The 16,068-nt window shown below is 37.2% G+C and overlaps 1 protein-coding gene across 1 annotated transcript; it reads left to right on the top strand.

Moving 5' to 3' along the window:
• Positions 1–3,757: 3,757 nt before the first annotated feature.
• Positions 3,758–8,465, top strand: DEFB113 (defensin beta 113). The gene is made up of 3 exons (XM_043906922.1): positions 3,758–3,815; positions 4,910–5,064; positions 8,310–8,465. Exons 1-3 carry the CDS (start codon positions 3,758–3,760, stop codon positions 8,463–8,465), a joined length of 369 nt encoding a protein of 122 aa, XP_043762857.1.
• Positions 8,466–16,068: the final 7,603 nt, after the last annotated feature.

Raw genomic sequence — 16,068 nt, 5'->3', positions numbered from 1 at the left:
CTAAAAGTAGAATTCCCAGGGAGTGTTTTTATTTTTTTCAAAGTTTCTCCTTCCAGAAGGAGTCTTCAGCTGTAAAAATAAAGGGTGAGAACAAATGAATTGTAACATTTCTTTTACCTTGGTAACCACAAGTTTTCATTATTATGTAGTTTCCTTTGAATTCTAAACAACCGTTTTAGGTGATTTGGATATTCAGTAATAATAATGGTTAAGATTATCGATTCACAATGCATACATGCTCAGTTGCTCAGCCTTGTCCAACTCTTTGCGACCCTTTGGACTATAGCCCACTAGGCTCCTCTGTCCATAGGGTTTTTCAGTCAATAAAAATGGGTTGCAGTTTCCTCTTCCAGGGATGTTTAATTCCAGTTTCACTACTAACCAGCTAGCTGGTTGACTTTGGGAGAGTTACTTCAATCTCTGTGTTTGTATCCTTGTACAAAAAATGGAGCTAAGTATTATACCTACTTCAGAGGACTTTCATAAGTCTTAATACTAGTCTATGCAAGTTACACAGAGTAATGTTGTTCAGTGGCTCAGTCATGTCTGACTCTTTGCAACCCCATGGACTGCAGCATGCCAGGCTTCCTTGTCCTTCACCATATCCTGGAGCTTGCCCAAGCTCATGTCCATTGAACTGGTGATGCCATACAAGCATCTCATCCTCTGTCATCCCCTTCTCCTCCCGCCTTCAATCTTTCCCAGCATCAGAGTCTTTTCCAGTGAGTTGGCTCTTCACATCAGGTGGCCAAAGCATTTGAGCTTCAGCTTCAGCATCAGTCCTTCCAATGAATATTCAGGGTTGATTTCCTTTAGGAAACACAGAATAATGCCTTGCAGGTAGTCTGTATTTAATGGGTGTTTTTAAAGTGCAATAAGATTACAAATTTCAGAGCAGCTGAGCCTCTTGGACTTGTGGATTCTAAAGATAGAAACAATCAGTAATGATCAGAGCTTGCATAAGATATTTTTGTAGTGGAAAGAAGTAGAAATCATAGCAGAAGATTCAGCCACTGATATATATATATGCATTCTTTGGTTTTTTAACAATTTAATACTCAATGTCTTCATCTAGAAAAAGTTTTATGATTCTTTCCAACTTGAAACTTCTTAAAAGTGTCCATTAACCTGTACTGGTGTATAAAATTAATCCCATAATGAATCCTTCATCTTTAATTTTAAAGCTTTACATTGGTAAATTTAAATGTACAAAGTTTGAAGGGGACTGTTGAAATAGTGCATTGTTTCGAATAGTGAAGAGGAATGAAAATGGCATCATAATTTTGTAGTAAAAGTAGATCATGATGTTATTTTAGGTTTCTTATTTCTAAAATGCGAAACTTAAAACCCAGTCCCAGACCAACGAAGACTTTATGCAGAAAAGTAGTAGAAAGTGTCAAAATTTTAACTGGAGGCTTGTAAGAGAATAGCATTACACTTGGTATTTTCTTTTGATACTCTTTCTTAGCATTTTACTTTTCCAGCATTCCCAACATCTATGTCTTTCTGGAAAAGCTCCCTAGGTAGACATATCTCAGTCCAACATCACTAAAGTCTTGCCACCTTCTCTGAACCAGAACTTATAACTCCAAGAGTCCTTACCTGTAGTTCTGAATGATATACTTATTATATCATCTAACTGCTTAGGAGGAAAGTTAAAAAGTTTTCTTAAAATCCAAAATCCTGACTCAAGTAAATGGAAGTATGAAGCCTGACACATCATTTGGTTCATATACTTCATGTCAGTTCTCCACTATTTTAAAAAGTTCCTCCCTGCCGTCTCTCTCTCTCTTTCTTAATCACTACTTGTGATCTCATTCTTTTCCATTTTCCACCTTTCATTTTCTTTGCCTTTGCCTCTAAAAAAATATTTTATTAATAGAAATCTAGAATCTGAATTGCTCCCTTATGAAACACTATGGCATCCATTTTAAGCAATAAATCAATAAATTAACTTGTCTCCTATGCATCCAGTTCGGTTCTACTTATGTCAGTTCCTTAGGAGAATTGAGATGAGAATCACTCATATCCTTATGTTTGTTCTGGGTGATTCAGATGTCACTGGTTCTAATGTCATATTTAAGCAAAGAGAGAAAAAGTCATGCAATTTATGAGTTCAACTGATGTTCCAGTTTGATCAGTTCAGTTCAGTCAATCAGTTGTGTCTGACTCTGCAACCCCATGGACTGCAACATGCCAGGCTTCCCTGTCCATCACCAACTCCCAGAGCTTACTCAAACTCATGTCCATTGAGTCATTGATGCCATCCAACCGTCTCATCCTCCATCATCGCCTTCTCCTTATGCCTTCAATCTTTCCCAGCATCAGCCTGATAGGATCCAACTAGATAGGATCAGCTTATTTTGTATGGGTGAAATGGATACAGCTACACTGAAGCAAAATGGTTTATTTGGTCCTAGATCATCTTCTTACCCATACCATTATAACAACACCTCGCTTTACAATCATCTTTTGTATTTTTCATACTTGCTAATTTGTTCTACAATAGGTCTTATTAAGTCTCCAGCTGTTTAAAGGGTTGTTTTTTATGTTTTAGAGAGGTACTAAGAAAATGATTTTCCTTGGCTTGATTATAAGTATATAAGCAACTTTGAGATAAAGAATGGAGCACAGAAGTAATGATACTAGATTACTGTTTTTAAAACTCGGATTATACAATACTCTAATAACTTGTTTTTCCTCAATGACCCAGGAAGTTAGACCATAAATCATTCAGTTATAAGAATAAATTTTTTTTTATTTTCACACCTAGCCAAATGGTTTATGCTTAAATATATTTAGATAATATTTTTCACATATGTTACCTATTTAATCCTTCACTTAAACCTTTAAGTATAATTGGTCCTACCAATCCAGTCTTCAAAGAGAAAATCTTGAGGCTCATCTAGTGAATATTTACAGTTAGTAAACAGAAGAGCCAGACCTCAAGATTAGTTCTCTGTGTTTCTTTCCATTTTTAATGCACTACTTTCCCCTATGGGTGAGCTATTCCTATTATATGGTATATAAATAATTACACTGACTATTCTTATAGTATAACTATGATAATTTTTAATGTAACAGTACTAGAACTGTGTTCTAGAAATATTTTCTGTTTGTAGAAAAATTCCAGAAATAGTATCTATCTCAGGCCATATGATTTTACATGGTGAACACTCATTACTCAGTTATGAGAGTGAAGAAGGTCAGGATTTGGTGGTGTGGACCCTGTCACCACACTACTTAAGAGTCCATTTCTACTCTACCAATCATCACATGTATGATTTGAGGGAATGACACAATCCCTCTGTGCCACATTTTCCTCAGGTACAAAATGAGAAGTTTCTATGTCATGGAAATCATCATGAGGATTCAACTCATTAATCCCTATAAAGTGCTTAGAACACTGCCTAGCATGTAAGTACTCAAAAAACCATGTGGCTGAAAATGTTGATGATGCTGAATATGTGCCTTCAATTAAAGAATGAGGAAGGTTTTAACCTCATTATTGGCTTATATAGCTGAAAATGAGTTCACATTTGGTTCTTTGAGGTCATAAGAGAAGTCCTCTATTTTCCTTTTGCTGTTTCACAATACTTAATGCATATCTGCTCAATCTTGAATGGCAGAATTAATCAGCATAGTAATCACTCTGAGAAAGCTATAAAAACAAGAGTTCATCTTTCTTTTATCAAAGAATAGCACGCCTCTGTCATTTGAGCTCTGCTTCAACTTCACTCAAGGAACAATGTCAGCAATGAAGATACTTTGTATTTTCCTGACCTTTATCTTGACCGTTTCCTGTGGTCCAGCAGGTAATTTTCCTTAACATGGGAAAAGAGGGAAGGACAACTGTTTTGTTTTTTTTTTAAATAAGTGCTTTACTCTGGAAAATAAACCAAATTATAGTTAGGAGACCCTATATGAATTCACCATGTGATTCACTAATTATTTTGTGTGGAAGAAGAAATGAGTGGAGCTGAGAGTTGAGAATATAAAAGGGAACCAGTTACCAACATGGTACAATCAAATCTGTTTATTGCTGTTTTTGATGAGACTATGACTCCTTATATGCTTCATAATACCCTGTCTTTTTATATTCAGTCTAAGGAACTGATATTATAGTTGTGGTCAAATTAAGCTTTCTATTTCTATTGTTGTTGTTTACTCTTTTGTAACCCCATGGACTGTAGCCCATTAGGTTCCTCTGTCCATGGGATTTCCCAGGCAAGAATACTGAAGTGGGTTGCCATTTCCTTCTCCAGGGAATCTTCCCAACCCAGTCATAGAATCCACTACTTCTGCATTGCAGGTGGACTCTTTACCACAGAGCCACCTGGGAAGCCCAAGCTTTCTACTACTGGTCCAGTAACTTGTGGTAAGGTAAAGAGGCATTGGAGTGGATGACTATTTAGAACACAAAATATGTAGACTATTTTATCCACATTGTTTTGTCTTTACTCTTGAGAAAATGTGCACAGATTATTTATAAATATTTTATTTACAATAACAAAAAAGCTAATGGCAAAGGAAATATCGTTGGGTAAATAAATACTTATGTTGTTTGTTGTTCAGTCACTAAGTCATGTCCAACTCTTTGCGACCCCATGGACTGAAGAATATCAGCCTTCCCTGTCCTTCACTATCTCCTGGAGTTTGCTCAAGCTCACATCCATTCATTCTATGATACCATCCAAACATCGCATTCTCTTTTGCTCTCTTCTCCTCCTGCCCTCAATCCTATAGGCAATAAAATCCAAATTCTTTAATATAGTTGCCTGGACATGATTTCAGAAACAAAATGATTTAACTCTATAAACAACTTTATTATTATCTATCTACCCATTTATTCATCTACCTACACAAGGCAGTTAAACCTTGATTCATGATCAAAGACACTTTTTCCTAGTTTTACAGAGGAAAACAAGAGAAAAAATAAAAGAAGTTGAAGAAAGAAAAAGACAGTGTTATCTTGTTCGTGGTGCTTGCAAGACTTCATGCGGCCAATGGGAGTACAAATACACTGACTGCAGTTTGGAGCCCTGCTGTGTTGCACGGGAATACGTACCACCAGTCCAACCCGTTCCTATCAGTAAATCTTATAAAACTGTAACTTACGCTTCTACTATACTGCATAACACTACCAATGCAAGTTATAATTCTAGTACATTACATAATACTACAGATGTAAATTATACTTCTACTACACTACATACTACCAATGCAAGTTATAATTACATCACAGTACATAATGGTACGGATGTAAATCATAATTTTACTACACTGTCTAATACTGCAGTGTAAATTATAATTCCACTATATAGCACTATATTAGAACAATATTATTAATAAAAATGAACTTTCTACCATCTATAAATCTATTTTCACACAATTTCTAGCTTTCTGGAATATACAACTATATAATGACAGCTAGTGAGTTCAGTGTCAGGTTAGTTCAAGAGAAATAAAGAAGAGTGGCAAAAAAAAAAAGAAGAGTGGCACCCTGTCCATTAAACCTGAAGAAGTTCTTCTCCACCCACATGGCAAACACCTTCCACACTTAATACTTCTCTTTACCTCTGGCCTGTGCAATAGCCTAGTTATTTTTCACAAGATCTTTTAAGTATCAGCTATCAATCATGGTTTATGCTACCTTTCCACAGTTTCAGCAAAAATGCACTTGGGCCTTGGACACAAAGTTTTATACATTTTAGTCATGTAATAAAATCATATGATAATATAATTGTGAGAAAGAGCAACGAACAAAACTCACAAGGAGTAAAATGTGATGAGAATAAGAGCAAGTTAAAAATTTTAGAAAGTATACTTTTTCTTCTTATAGTAACAACATTTGGAAAATTACAGAAATTTTAAAGATGAAAATAAAAATCATTTCTAATTCTGCCATCCTGTGCCAACTATTTCTCATAATCAGTAACATAGGGAGCCAATACGTGAGTCTTCTCTCCTGGTCCATAAGAGTTTATTTAATTCCTTCACCTTATAATTCTGTATTTAATATTTCTGTCCTCATCTTTGTCTTCAATAAATCCATTGTGTTTCCAGTTTTCCACATTCCACATTAATTTTATCACAATGTAAAGCTGTTAACAAAAACTGTCTTATGAATTATAAATCTTTCCATCAGTAAATGCTTGGTATTCAGAATCTCAAGTCTCCACTGAGTATATTTTTTACATGTAGCTAGAGCACACATCTGGAAAACAAAGGGGAAAAAAGGTCAGAGCAAATGAAAAAAGTTTAGTCAATTTGAGATTTAAGAAGAAATGGTAAGTCTCAACTTTCTTTTTGCTATTGTTCAGTCACTCAGTTGTGTCCAACTCTTTGTGATTGCATGGTCTGCAGCACTCCAGGCTTCCCTGTCCTTCACTATCTCCCTAAGTTTGCTCAAACTCATGTCCATTGAACTAGCAGTGTCATCCAACCATCTGATCCTCTGTTGTCCCCTTCTCCTCCTGCCTTCTACCTTTCCCAGTATCCAAGGTCTTTTCCAATGAATCAGCTCTTCGTACCAGGTGGCCAAAGTATTGGAAATTCAGCATCAGTCCTTCCAAGGAATATTCAGGTTGATTTCATTTAGGATTGACTGGTTTGATCTCCTTGCTGTCCAAGGGATTCTCAGGAGTCTTCTCTAGCACAGTTCGAAAGCATCAATTCTTCGGTCCTCAGTCTTCTTTGTGGTCTAACTCACACATCCTTATATGGATGTGAGAAAAACCATAGCTGGAAAAACCATAGCTTTAGCTATTTGGACCTTTGTCAGCAAAGTGGTGTCTTAGGTTTTTAATATGCTGTCTAGGTTTGTCATAGCTTTTCTTCATAGAGCAAGCATCTTTTAATTTCATGGCTGCAGTCATGGTCCACAGTGATTTTGGAGCCCAAGAAAATAAAATCTGCCACTGTTTCCATTTTCTCCCCATCTATTTGCCATGAAGTGATGGGACCAGATGCCATGATTTTAGTTTTTCAGATGTTGAGTTTTAAGCCAACTTTTTCACTCTCCTTTTTCACCTTCATTGAGAGGCTCTTTAGTTCTTCTGCTCTTTCTGCCATTAGGGTGGTTTCATCTGCATAACTGAGGTTACTGATCTCAGCTTTCTTACTTGAAAAAATTGATGAAACACATTCATTAGGAAATACGGTAAGAGTTATAGATTTAAAGGAAACTTTGACATTTTGAGTTTAGATTTTCCTACTGTAAACATGTATGAAACTCAGGAAAGAAAAAATGTTCTTCAAATATAGATTTGAGATATTTCAAATATATATTGAAAGCAATGAGAAAATCACTTTAAGGAATCACTTAAGGGGAAATTAAGAAGAAAAAAAGTCTGAACTTTCAAGCAATAACATTTAGGTACGTTAAGAAAAAGTTAGAAACTACAAGCGGGAGTAAGACAAAGCTACCCAGTGAGAAGGAGAAGGCAATGGCAACCCACTCCAGTACTCTTGCCTGGAAAGTCCCATGGACAGAGGAGCCTGGTAGGCTGCCGTCCATGGGGTCGCACAGAATTGGACACATCTGAAGCAACTTAGCAACAGCAGCAACAGCTAGTGAGAACTCACTCCCAGGCTTCATGCCTTCCCAAATAATAATATCCCAGACAAAGAAGAAAAGAGGCAATCCATTTCTACTGTGTGTGTGTGTGTGTGTGTGTTAGTCAATCAGTCCTGTCCAACTCTGTGGCCCCATGGATGGTAGCCCACCAGGCTCCTCTGTCCATGGAATTCTCCAGGCAAGATTATTGGGGATTCCTATTATACCCTGTGTTAATTTTTGATCCACAGAATTGATGAACATAGTAAAATGGTTTCTGTTTTAAGCCATCAAGTTTCAGAGTAATTTGTTGTACACCAATATTAACCAGTGTATAACTTCCAAAAAAAAAAAAAGTGTAAAAAAAAAAAAAAAAAGGAAAAGAAACAATACATAAGGAATCACAGCCAGGAATTCTGAAATGATGAAGCTGAGTTCAGTTCATTCATTCAGTCGTGTCTGACTCTTTGTGACCCCGGGACTGCAGCACATGAAGCCTCTCTGTCCATCACCAATTCCCGGAGCTTGCTCAAACTCATGTCCATCAAGTCAGTGATGTCATCCAACCATCTCATCCTCTGTCATCCCCTTCTCCTGCCTTCAATCTTTCCCAGCATCAGGATCCTTTACAATGAGTCGGCTCTTCCCATCAAGTGGCCAGAGTATTGGGGCTTCAGCTATAGCATCAGTCCTTCCAATGAATATTCAGGATTGATTTCCTTTAGGATTGACTGGTTTGATCTTCTTGCAGTCCAAGGGAGTCTCAAGAGTCCTTTCCAAGAAGAAACAAGATGGTGGAAGAGTAGGTGGACGTGAATACACCTCTCTCCACGGATACATCAGGAATACACCTTCAGACACAGAAGGGCATGGAGAACATCAGCTGAGAGCGTATCAGAGTACCTGACCAGCAGAAAAGACAATATAGACTCACACAAAACTCAGTAGGATGAAGGAATTAGCAGGGAAAACAGGAGTGTTAGTAGGACTGGACCTGCCCTCAGTGGGTGGCGGAACTGAAGCAAGAGTCCGATCCCCACATCAGGGCAATTGTCTGAGTCAGAAGAGAAACATTTAAGGTTGAGAGTGAAACAGCTGGTCTGTGGCAGCCTAAATGGAATGAGAATCAGACAGTCCTTGCTGCAACCGTACATACCCTAGATGGCACAGTGGCTGGGAGCTGGAGTTTAGGGATTGTGGAGCAATCCAAGGGTGAGCGCTGCTGTTGACTGCGGAGAGTTGGATCGAGGGGATGTGAGGAAGGAGATTGTGGTGGGAAATGCTTGTGGAGGAAAGCCGGGCAGCCATGTAAGCAAGGCGATACTGCTGAGTCACGCTAGGTAGTGGAGCCCTCACCATAGCCTCTCTCCCTCCACACACCAGCATTGGCCGCTGAACAGTAGAGAGACTGGCCCGTCAAATGCCTGATGCGCTGAGGTACAAAGTAGGACCCCAGCCAGGGCGCTCCTTTAAGTGCCTGACGTGCTGATCTACAGAGTAGGACCCCAGGCAAGGGAGCCCGCTAAGTGCCTGATGGGCGGAGTTATGGAGAAAGACTTCTGGTCACCAGCTACAAGAAGCTTGAAAAAAGACTCTGATAGGCTCATAACTCCTTCTGAGGAGGCAGGCCGTGTCCCTGCACACTTGGCGCTTCCAGGGTCCCTGCAAGCCAAGCAGCTGCACTACCTTCACGGTCAACTGTGACTGGGAGACAGCTGCAACAAGCAAAAAAAGTCTTGTGATACCTGTGAACAGAGGGTCGCTTCGGTAGTGTCTGACTCTTTGCGACCCTGTGGACTGTGGGCTTCCAGGCTTCTCTGTCAGGGAAGGGGGTTCTCCAGGCAAGAGTCCTAGATTGTATTGGCGAATAATGGTTGCCATGCCCTTCTAGAACACTGTATTTCCTGCTGCCCTGGCTGCCAACTCCCCTGAGTACCTGGTGCTGCCAGCACCCTTGTGACTTAAGCAGCTCCACCACCTCCACCCCTGGCCCTCACAGGGGCAAACCCAAGTGCTCCAGGGCAGCCTCAGGAGCTTAAACCCCAGTGGACGACCCATACCCAGAAGTGGAAATAAAACCGCAATTGAAACCCAGGGGTGTGTGACTGAGGAAGAAAACCCAAAACCTTCCCACCAGCTGTACAAGCTGCAGATTAACTCCACATGATCAACTAGGCAGACTCTGTGTCTGAGTTATATACAAAAGGTTATATAAATATAAGTTATATATAAAAGAGAGCTCCCACAAAAGAAAACATACTAGGTCTGATAGCTGTTGACATAGGAGGCAAGAACACAGAGGAGTAGGAGCAGATCGGAATCTGAGCTGCTCTCGAAGCAGGTCCAGAGATCAGCACAGTTTTAGAGGGCATTCTATGGAGGTGAAGTGGACTGCGACTCCCAGCGAGGGAAAGGACTCTGGCAGCAGTCACTCAAGAAAAACATTTATTAAATTTTTTTTAAAAAAATCACTCATAAGAAAAAAAAAAAGAAAACATTTATTATTCTTATGTTTTTACTTGTTCTGTATATTCTTTTGGATTTTTTTTTCTTTTTTTTCTTTTTCTTCCCCCCTCTGTTGTAGTTGTCAATTTTATTGGCACTATGAAGTCTAACTAAGTTTTGAGGTTTTTTCTTTTTCTTTTTTTCTCACTCACATTTTTTATTGTTGTTATAAACGTCTGCCTCTATATTGGGCTTTTGTGGTTCTGAGGAGTGGTGTTTTTTATTTTTTTTTCCTCTCTCTCTTTTTTTAACTTTAATTTTTTAAAACCTATCATTTTTTTTCTACATGTATCCCTTTGTTTGCTTTTCCTACCATTCTTTCCCCCTTGCAGTTATAGCTTTAATATTTATAAATCTTCTTCATCTACTCCTATTTAACTTTGCATATCTATTCTTTCTTTTCGTTCTTTCCTTTCCTCTCAACATATTTGTTAGTTTTGTTTACATTACTATATTCCCCAGTTGGCACCTTGCTTTAGTTTTGTTTTCCAGTTTGTGCTTTTAGTTAGTTTTGTTCTTAACTGGCAAATATAATTTTTTATTTCCTTTGTTCGCTGGATCAATCTACTGTACTTTGTTTTCATTGTAATGTTTTCATTTTGTTCATGGATATATATGTGTATGTGTATATTCCATTATTTTAGTTATCATTTGCCTGATTTTGTAACTGCCATTTGTCTGGGGTTCATCTGTGGTTTCATGTTTTTGGATATTTGTTTTAATCTCACTTAATGCCATAATAAACAATTTGTGGAATCTTCACTCCTGACCAGAGATCAAGCCCTGAGCCTTTAGAGTAGGAGCACTAACTCCAAGGCCCTAGACTACCAGAGAACCAACCCTAGGAGGTATCAAATAGTGAGAACTCACACAAAGGAAACCACTGTAATACCAGACCAGGCATTACCCAACTACAAATAGCACCCTGTGCGCAGGTCTAAACAACAAACAAAACAAAAATACAAACCCAATCAGCAGCAGACAGGATTACCTCCTCACTCAGCCTCACCCATCAGAGGAAAAACCAACAAATGAACAAACAAAAACTCAGCACAAATCTCACCCTATAAGAAGCTTACATAAGCCACTGGACAAAACTTAGAGGGAAGAAACCAAAAGGAAGAAAGAATTCAACCTTGAAGCCTGGGAAAAGGAGACCTCAAACACAGTAAGTTTAAAAAAAAATAATGAAAAGGCAGAGAAATACTATACAAATGAAGGAACAAATGAGAAACACAGAAGTCCAAATAAAAGAAGAGGAAATGGGCAAACTACTGAAAAAGAATTCAGAGTAATGATAGTAAAAATGATAAAAGAAAAAAATCTTGAAGGCATAATGGAAAAAAATGCAAGAATCAATTAACAAAGACCTAGAAGAATTAAAGAGTAAACATGCAGAGACAAACAACACAATTACTGAAATTAAAAATACTCTAGAAGGAATCAACAAGCAGAATATCTGAATCAGAAGAACAAATTAGTGAGCTGGAAGATAAAAGGGTGGAAATAACTTCTGAAGAGCAGAATAAAGTAAAAAGAATGACAAGAACTAAGGATAGACCCAGAGACCTCTGGGATAATTTCAGACACACCAACATTCAAATGATAGGAGTCCCAGAAGAAGAAAGGGTATGAGGAAATTTTTGAAGAGATTATAGTTGAAAATTTCCCCAACATGGAAAAGAAAATAGTCAATCAAGTCCAAGAGGCACAAAGAGTCCCCTACAGGATAAACCCAGGGAGAAACACACCAAGACACATACTAATCAAATTAACAAAGACTAAACACAAAGAAAGAATATTAAAAGCAGCAAGGGAAAAGCAACAAGTAACATACAAGGGAAACCCCATACACTTAACAGCTGATCTTTCAGCAGAAACTGCAGGCCAGAAGGGAATGGCAGGATATATCTAACATACAGAAAGGGAAAAATCTACAACCAATATTACTGTACCCAGTAAGTATTTCATTGAAAATTGATGGAGAAATCCAAAGCTTCTCAGACAAGCAAAATTAAGAGAATTCAGTACCACCAAACCAGCTTTACCACAAATGTTAAATGGACTTATATAGTCAAGAAATACAAAAGAAGCAAAATGATCTACAAATCAACCCCAAACAATTAAGAAAATGGCAGTATGAACATGTATATCCATAATTACTTTAAATGTAAATTAAATGCTCCAACCAAAAGACACAGACTGGCTGAATGGATACAAAAACAAGATCTATATATATGCTGCCTACAAGAAACCCAGTTTAGACCTCAAGACTCATACAGACTGAAAGTGAGGGGGTGGAAAAATATATTTCATGCAAGTAAGAAGCAAAAGAAAGCTGGAGTAGCAATCCTCATATCACACAAAATAGATCTTAAAATAAAAAAGATTACAAAAGATAAGGAAGGACACTACGTACTGATCAAGGAATTAACCCAAGAGGAAGACATAACAATTGTAAATATCTATGCACCCAACATAGAGGCACCTCAATACATAAGACAAACACTAAGAGACATAAAAGGAGAAATTGACAGTAACACAATAAAAGTAGGAGATTTTAGCACCCAACTCACACCAACGGAAAAATCATCAAACAGGAAGTTAATAAGGAAACACATTTTAAATGATACATTAGATGAGATGAATCTCATTGATATCATCAGGACATTCCATTCAAATGCAGAAGAATACACCTTCTTCTCAAGTGCACATGGAACATTCTCCAGGATAGACCACATCTTGGGTCACAAATCAAACCTCAGTAAATTTAAGAAAACTGAAATCATATCAAGCATCTTCTCCAACCACAAGGCTATGAGACTAGATATCAATTACAAGGAAAAAAGAAAACCTGTAAGAAACACAAACACATGGAGATTAAACACCACATTTCTAAATAACCAACAGGTTACTGAGGAAATCAAAAGGGAAACAAAATATTTCTAGAAAAAAAAGACAATGAAAACATTACAACTCAAAACCTATAGGATTCAGTAAAAGCAGTCCTAAGAGGGAGGTGTATAGCAGTACAATCCTACCTCAAGAAACAAGAAAAACATTGAATAGACAACCTAACTTTACACCTACAACAACAGGAAAAAGAAGAAGAAGAAACAATAACGACAAAAAAAAAAAAAAAATTAGTAGAAGAAAAGAAATCATAATGATCCAAGTAGAAATAAATGAAAAATAAAGAAAGAAACAATAGTGAAGATTAATAAAACTAAAAGCTGGTTCTTTGAGAAGATAAACAAAATTGACAAACCTTTAGCCAGATTCTTCAGAAAAAAAAAAAAAGAAAGAAGGATCAAATCAACAAAATTAGAAATAAAAAGGGAGAGGTTACCACAGACAACCCAGGAATTCAAAGAATTGTAAGAGACTATTATGAACAATGATATAGCAATAAAATGGATAACCTGAAGAAACGGACAGATTCTTAGAAAAGTTCAATCTTCCAATACTGAACCAGGAAGAAATAGAAATTATGAACAACCCAATTACAAGCACTGAAATTGAAGCTGTGATCAAAAATCTCCCAAAAAACAAAAGCCCAGGACCAGATGGCTTCACAGGATAATTTTATCAAATATTTAGAGAAGAGCTAATGCCTATCCCTCTAAAACTTTTTCAAAAAATTTCAGAGGAAGGAATGCTTCCAAACTCATTCTACAAGGCCATCACCCTGATACCAAAACCAGACAAAGACAACACAAAAAAAGAAAACTACAGGCCAATACCACTGATGAACATAGATGTAAAAATCCTCAACAAAATTTTAGCAAACAGAATTCAGCAACACATCAAAAAGTTCGTATACCATGATCAAGTTGGGCTTATTCCAGGAATGCAAGGATTCTTCAATATATGCAAATCAATAAATGTGATACCTCATAGTAACAAACTGAAAGATAAAAACCATATGATAATCTCAATAGATGCAGAAAGAGTCTTTGACAAAATTCAACAGGCATTTATGATTAAAACTCTTCAAAAAGTGGACATAGAGGAGCCTACCACAACATAGTAAAGGCCATGTATGATAAACCTACATCAAACATTATTCTCAATGGTGAGAAACTGAAAGCATTCTCCCTAAGATCAGGAACAAGACAAAGGTGTCCACTTTCACCACTTTTATTCAACAAAGTTCTGGAAGCCCTAGCTACAACAATCAGAGAAGAAAAAGAAATAAAAGGAATGCAGATTGGAAAAGAATAAGTAAAGCTCTCACTGTCTGCAGATGACATGATACTGTACATAGATACAGTATCAGATAATTACTAGAGCTAATCAGTGAATTTAGCAAAGTGGCAGGATACAAAATCAATACACAGAAATTACTTGCATTTCTATATATTAACAATGAAAAATCAGAAAGAGAAATTAGGGAATCAATCCCATTCACCATTGCAACAAAAAGAATTAAATATCTAGGAATAAACTTAAATATCTAGGAATAAACAAAAGAACTGTACACAGAAAATCATAAGGCACTGATGAAAGAAATCAAAGATGACATAAACAGATGGAGAGATATTCCATGTTCCTGGGTAGGAAGAACCAATATTGGGAAAATGACTATGCTACTAAACACAATCTACGGATTCAGTGCAATCCCTTTCAAATTACCAATGGCATTTTTCACAGAACTAGAACAAAAAATTTCACAATTCGTATGGAAACACAAAAGACTTTAAATAGCCAAAACAGTCTTGAGAAAGAAGAATGGAACTGGGGGAATCAACCTTCCTGACTTCAGATTATACTACAAAACTACAGTCATCAAGACTGTATGGTACTGGCACAAAAACAGAAATATGGGCCAATGGAACAAGATAGAAAGCCCAGAAATAAACCCATGCACCTACGGGTACCTTATTTTTGACAAAGGAGGCAAGAATACACAATGGGGTTAAAGACAGCCTCTTCAATAAATGGTGCCAGGGAAACTGAACAGCTACATGTAAAAGAAATTAAATTAGAACACTTCCTAACACCATACACAAAGATAAACTTAAAATGGATTAAAGACCTAAATGTAAGACCAGAAACTATAAAACTCTTAGAGGAAAACATAGGCAGAACAGTAAATGACATAAATCAAAGCAAGATCTTCTATGACCCACCGCCTAGAGTAATGGAAATAAAAGCAAAAGTAAACAAGTGGGACCTGATTAAACTTAGAAGCTTTTGCACAGCAAAGGAAACTATAAGCAAGGTGAAAAGACAACCCTCAGAATGGGAGAAAATAATAGCAAATGAAACAACGGACAAAGGATTAATTTCCAAAATATACAAGCAGCTCATACAACTCAATATCAGGAAAACAAACAACCCAATCAAAAGTGGGAGAAAGACCTAAACAGACATTTCTCCAAAGAAAACATACAGATGGCTAACAAACACATGAAAAGATGCTCAACATCGCTCATTATTAGAGAAATGCAAATCAAAACTACAGTGAGATATCACTTCACACCAGTCAGAATAACCATCATCAAAAAGTCTACAGATGATAAATGCTGGAGAGGGTGTGGAGAAAAGGGAACACTCTTGCATTGTTGGTAGGAATGTAAATTGATACAGCTACTATGGAAGACGGTATGGAGATTCCATAAAAAACTAGGGATAAAACCATCATACAACCCATCAATCCCACTCTTAGGCATATACCCTGAGGAAACCAGGGTTGAAAAAGACACATGTATCTCATTGTTCATTGCAGCACTATTTGCAATAGCTAGAACATTGAAGCAACCTAGATGCCCATCGACAAATGAATGGATAAAGAAGTTGTGGTACATATACACAATGGAATATTACTCAGCCATAAAAAGGAACACATTTGAGTCAGTTATGATGGGGTGGATGAACCTAGAACCTATTATACAGAGTTAAGTGAGTCAGAAAGAGAAAGTTAAATATCATATTCTAATGCACATATATGGAATCTAGAAAAATGGTACTGAAGAATTTATTTACAGGGCAACAGTGAAGAA

The sequence above is a fragment of the Cervus elaphus genome, chromosome 7, assembly GCF_910594005.1.
Source record: "Cervus elaphus chromosome 7, mCerEla1.1, whole genome shotgun sequence".
NCBI lineage: Eukaryota > Metazoa > Chordata > Mammalia > Artiodactyla > Cervidae > Cervus > Cervus elaphus.
This window is presented reverse-complemented; position numbering and strand designations above follow the sequence as displayed.

What these genes read in the sequence shown, in the direction of transcription:
- DEFB113 (XM_043906922.1), top strand. Translation starts at nt 3,758, where the DNA reads ATGAAGATACTTTGTATTTTCCTGACCTTTATCTTGACCGTTTCCTGT. An exon ending in CGTTTCCTGTGGTCCAGCAG is followed by an intron (nt 3,816 to 4,909) that starts GTAATTTTCCTT and finishes ACTTTTTCCTAG; the next exon opens with TTTTACAGAGGAAAACAAGA. An exon ending in GCTGTGTTGCACGGGAATAC is followed by an intron (nt 5,065 to 8,309) that starts GTACCACCAGTC and finishes ATCTTCTTGCAG; the next exon opens with TCCAAGGGAGTCTCAAGAGT.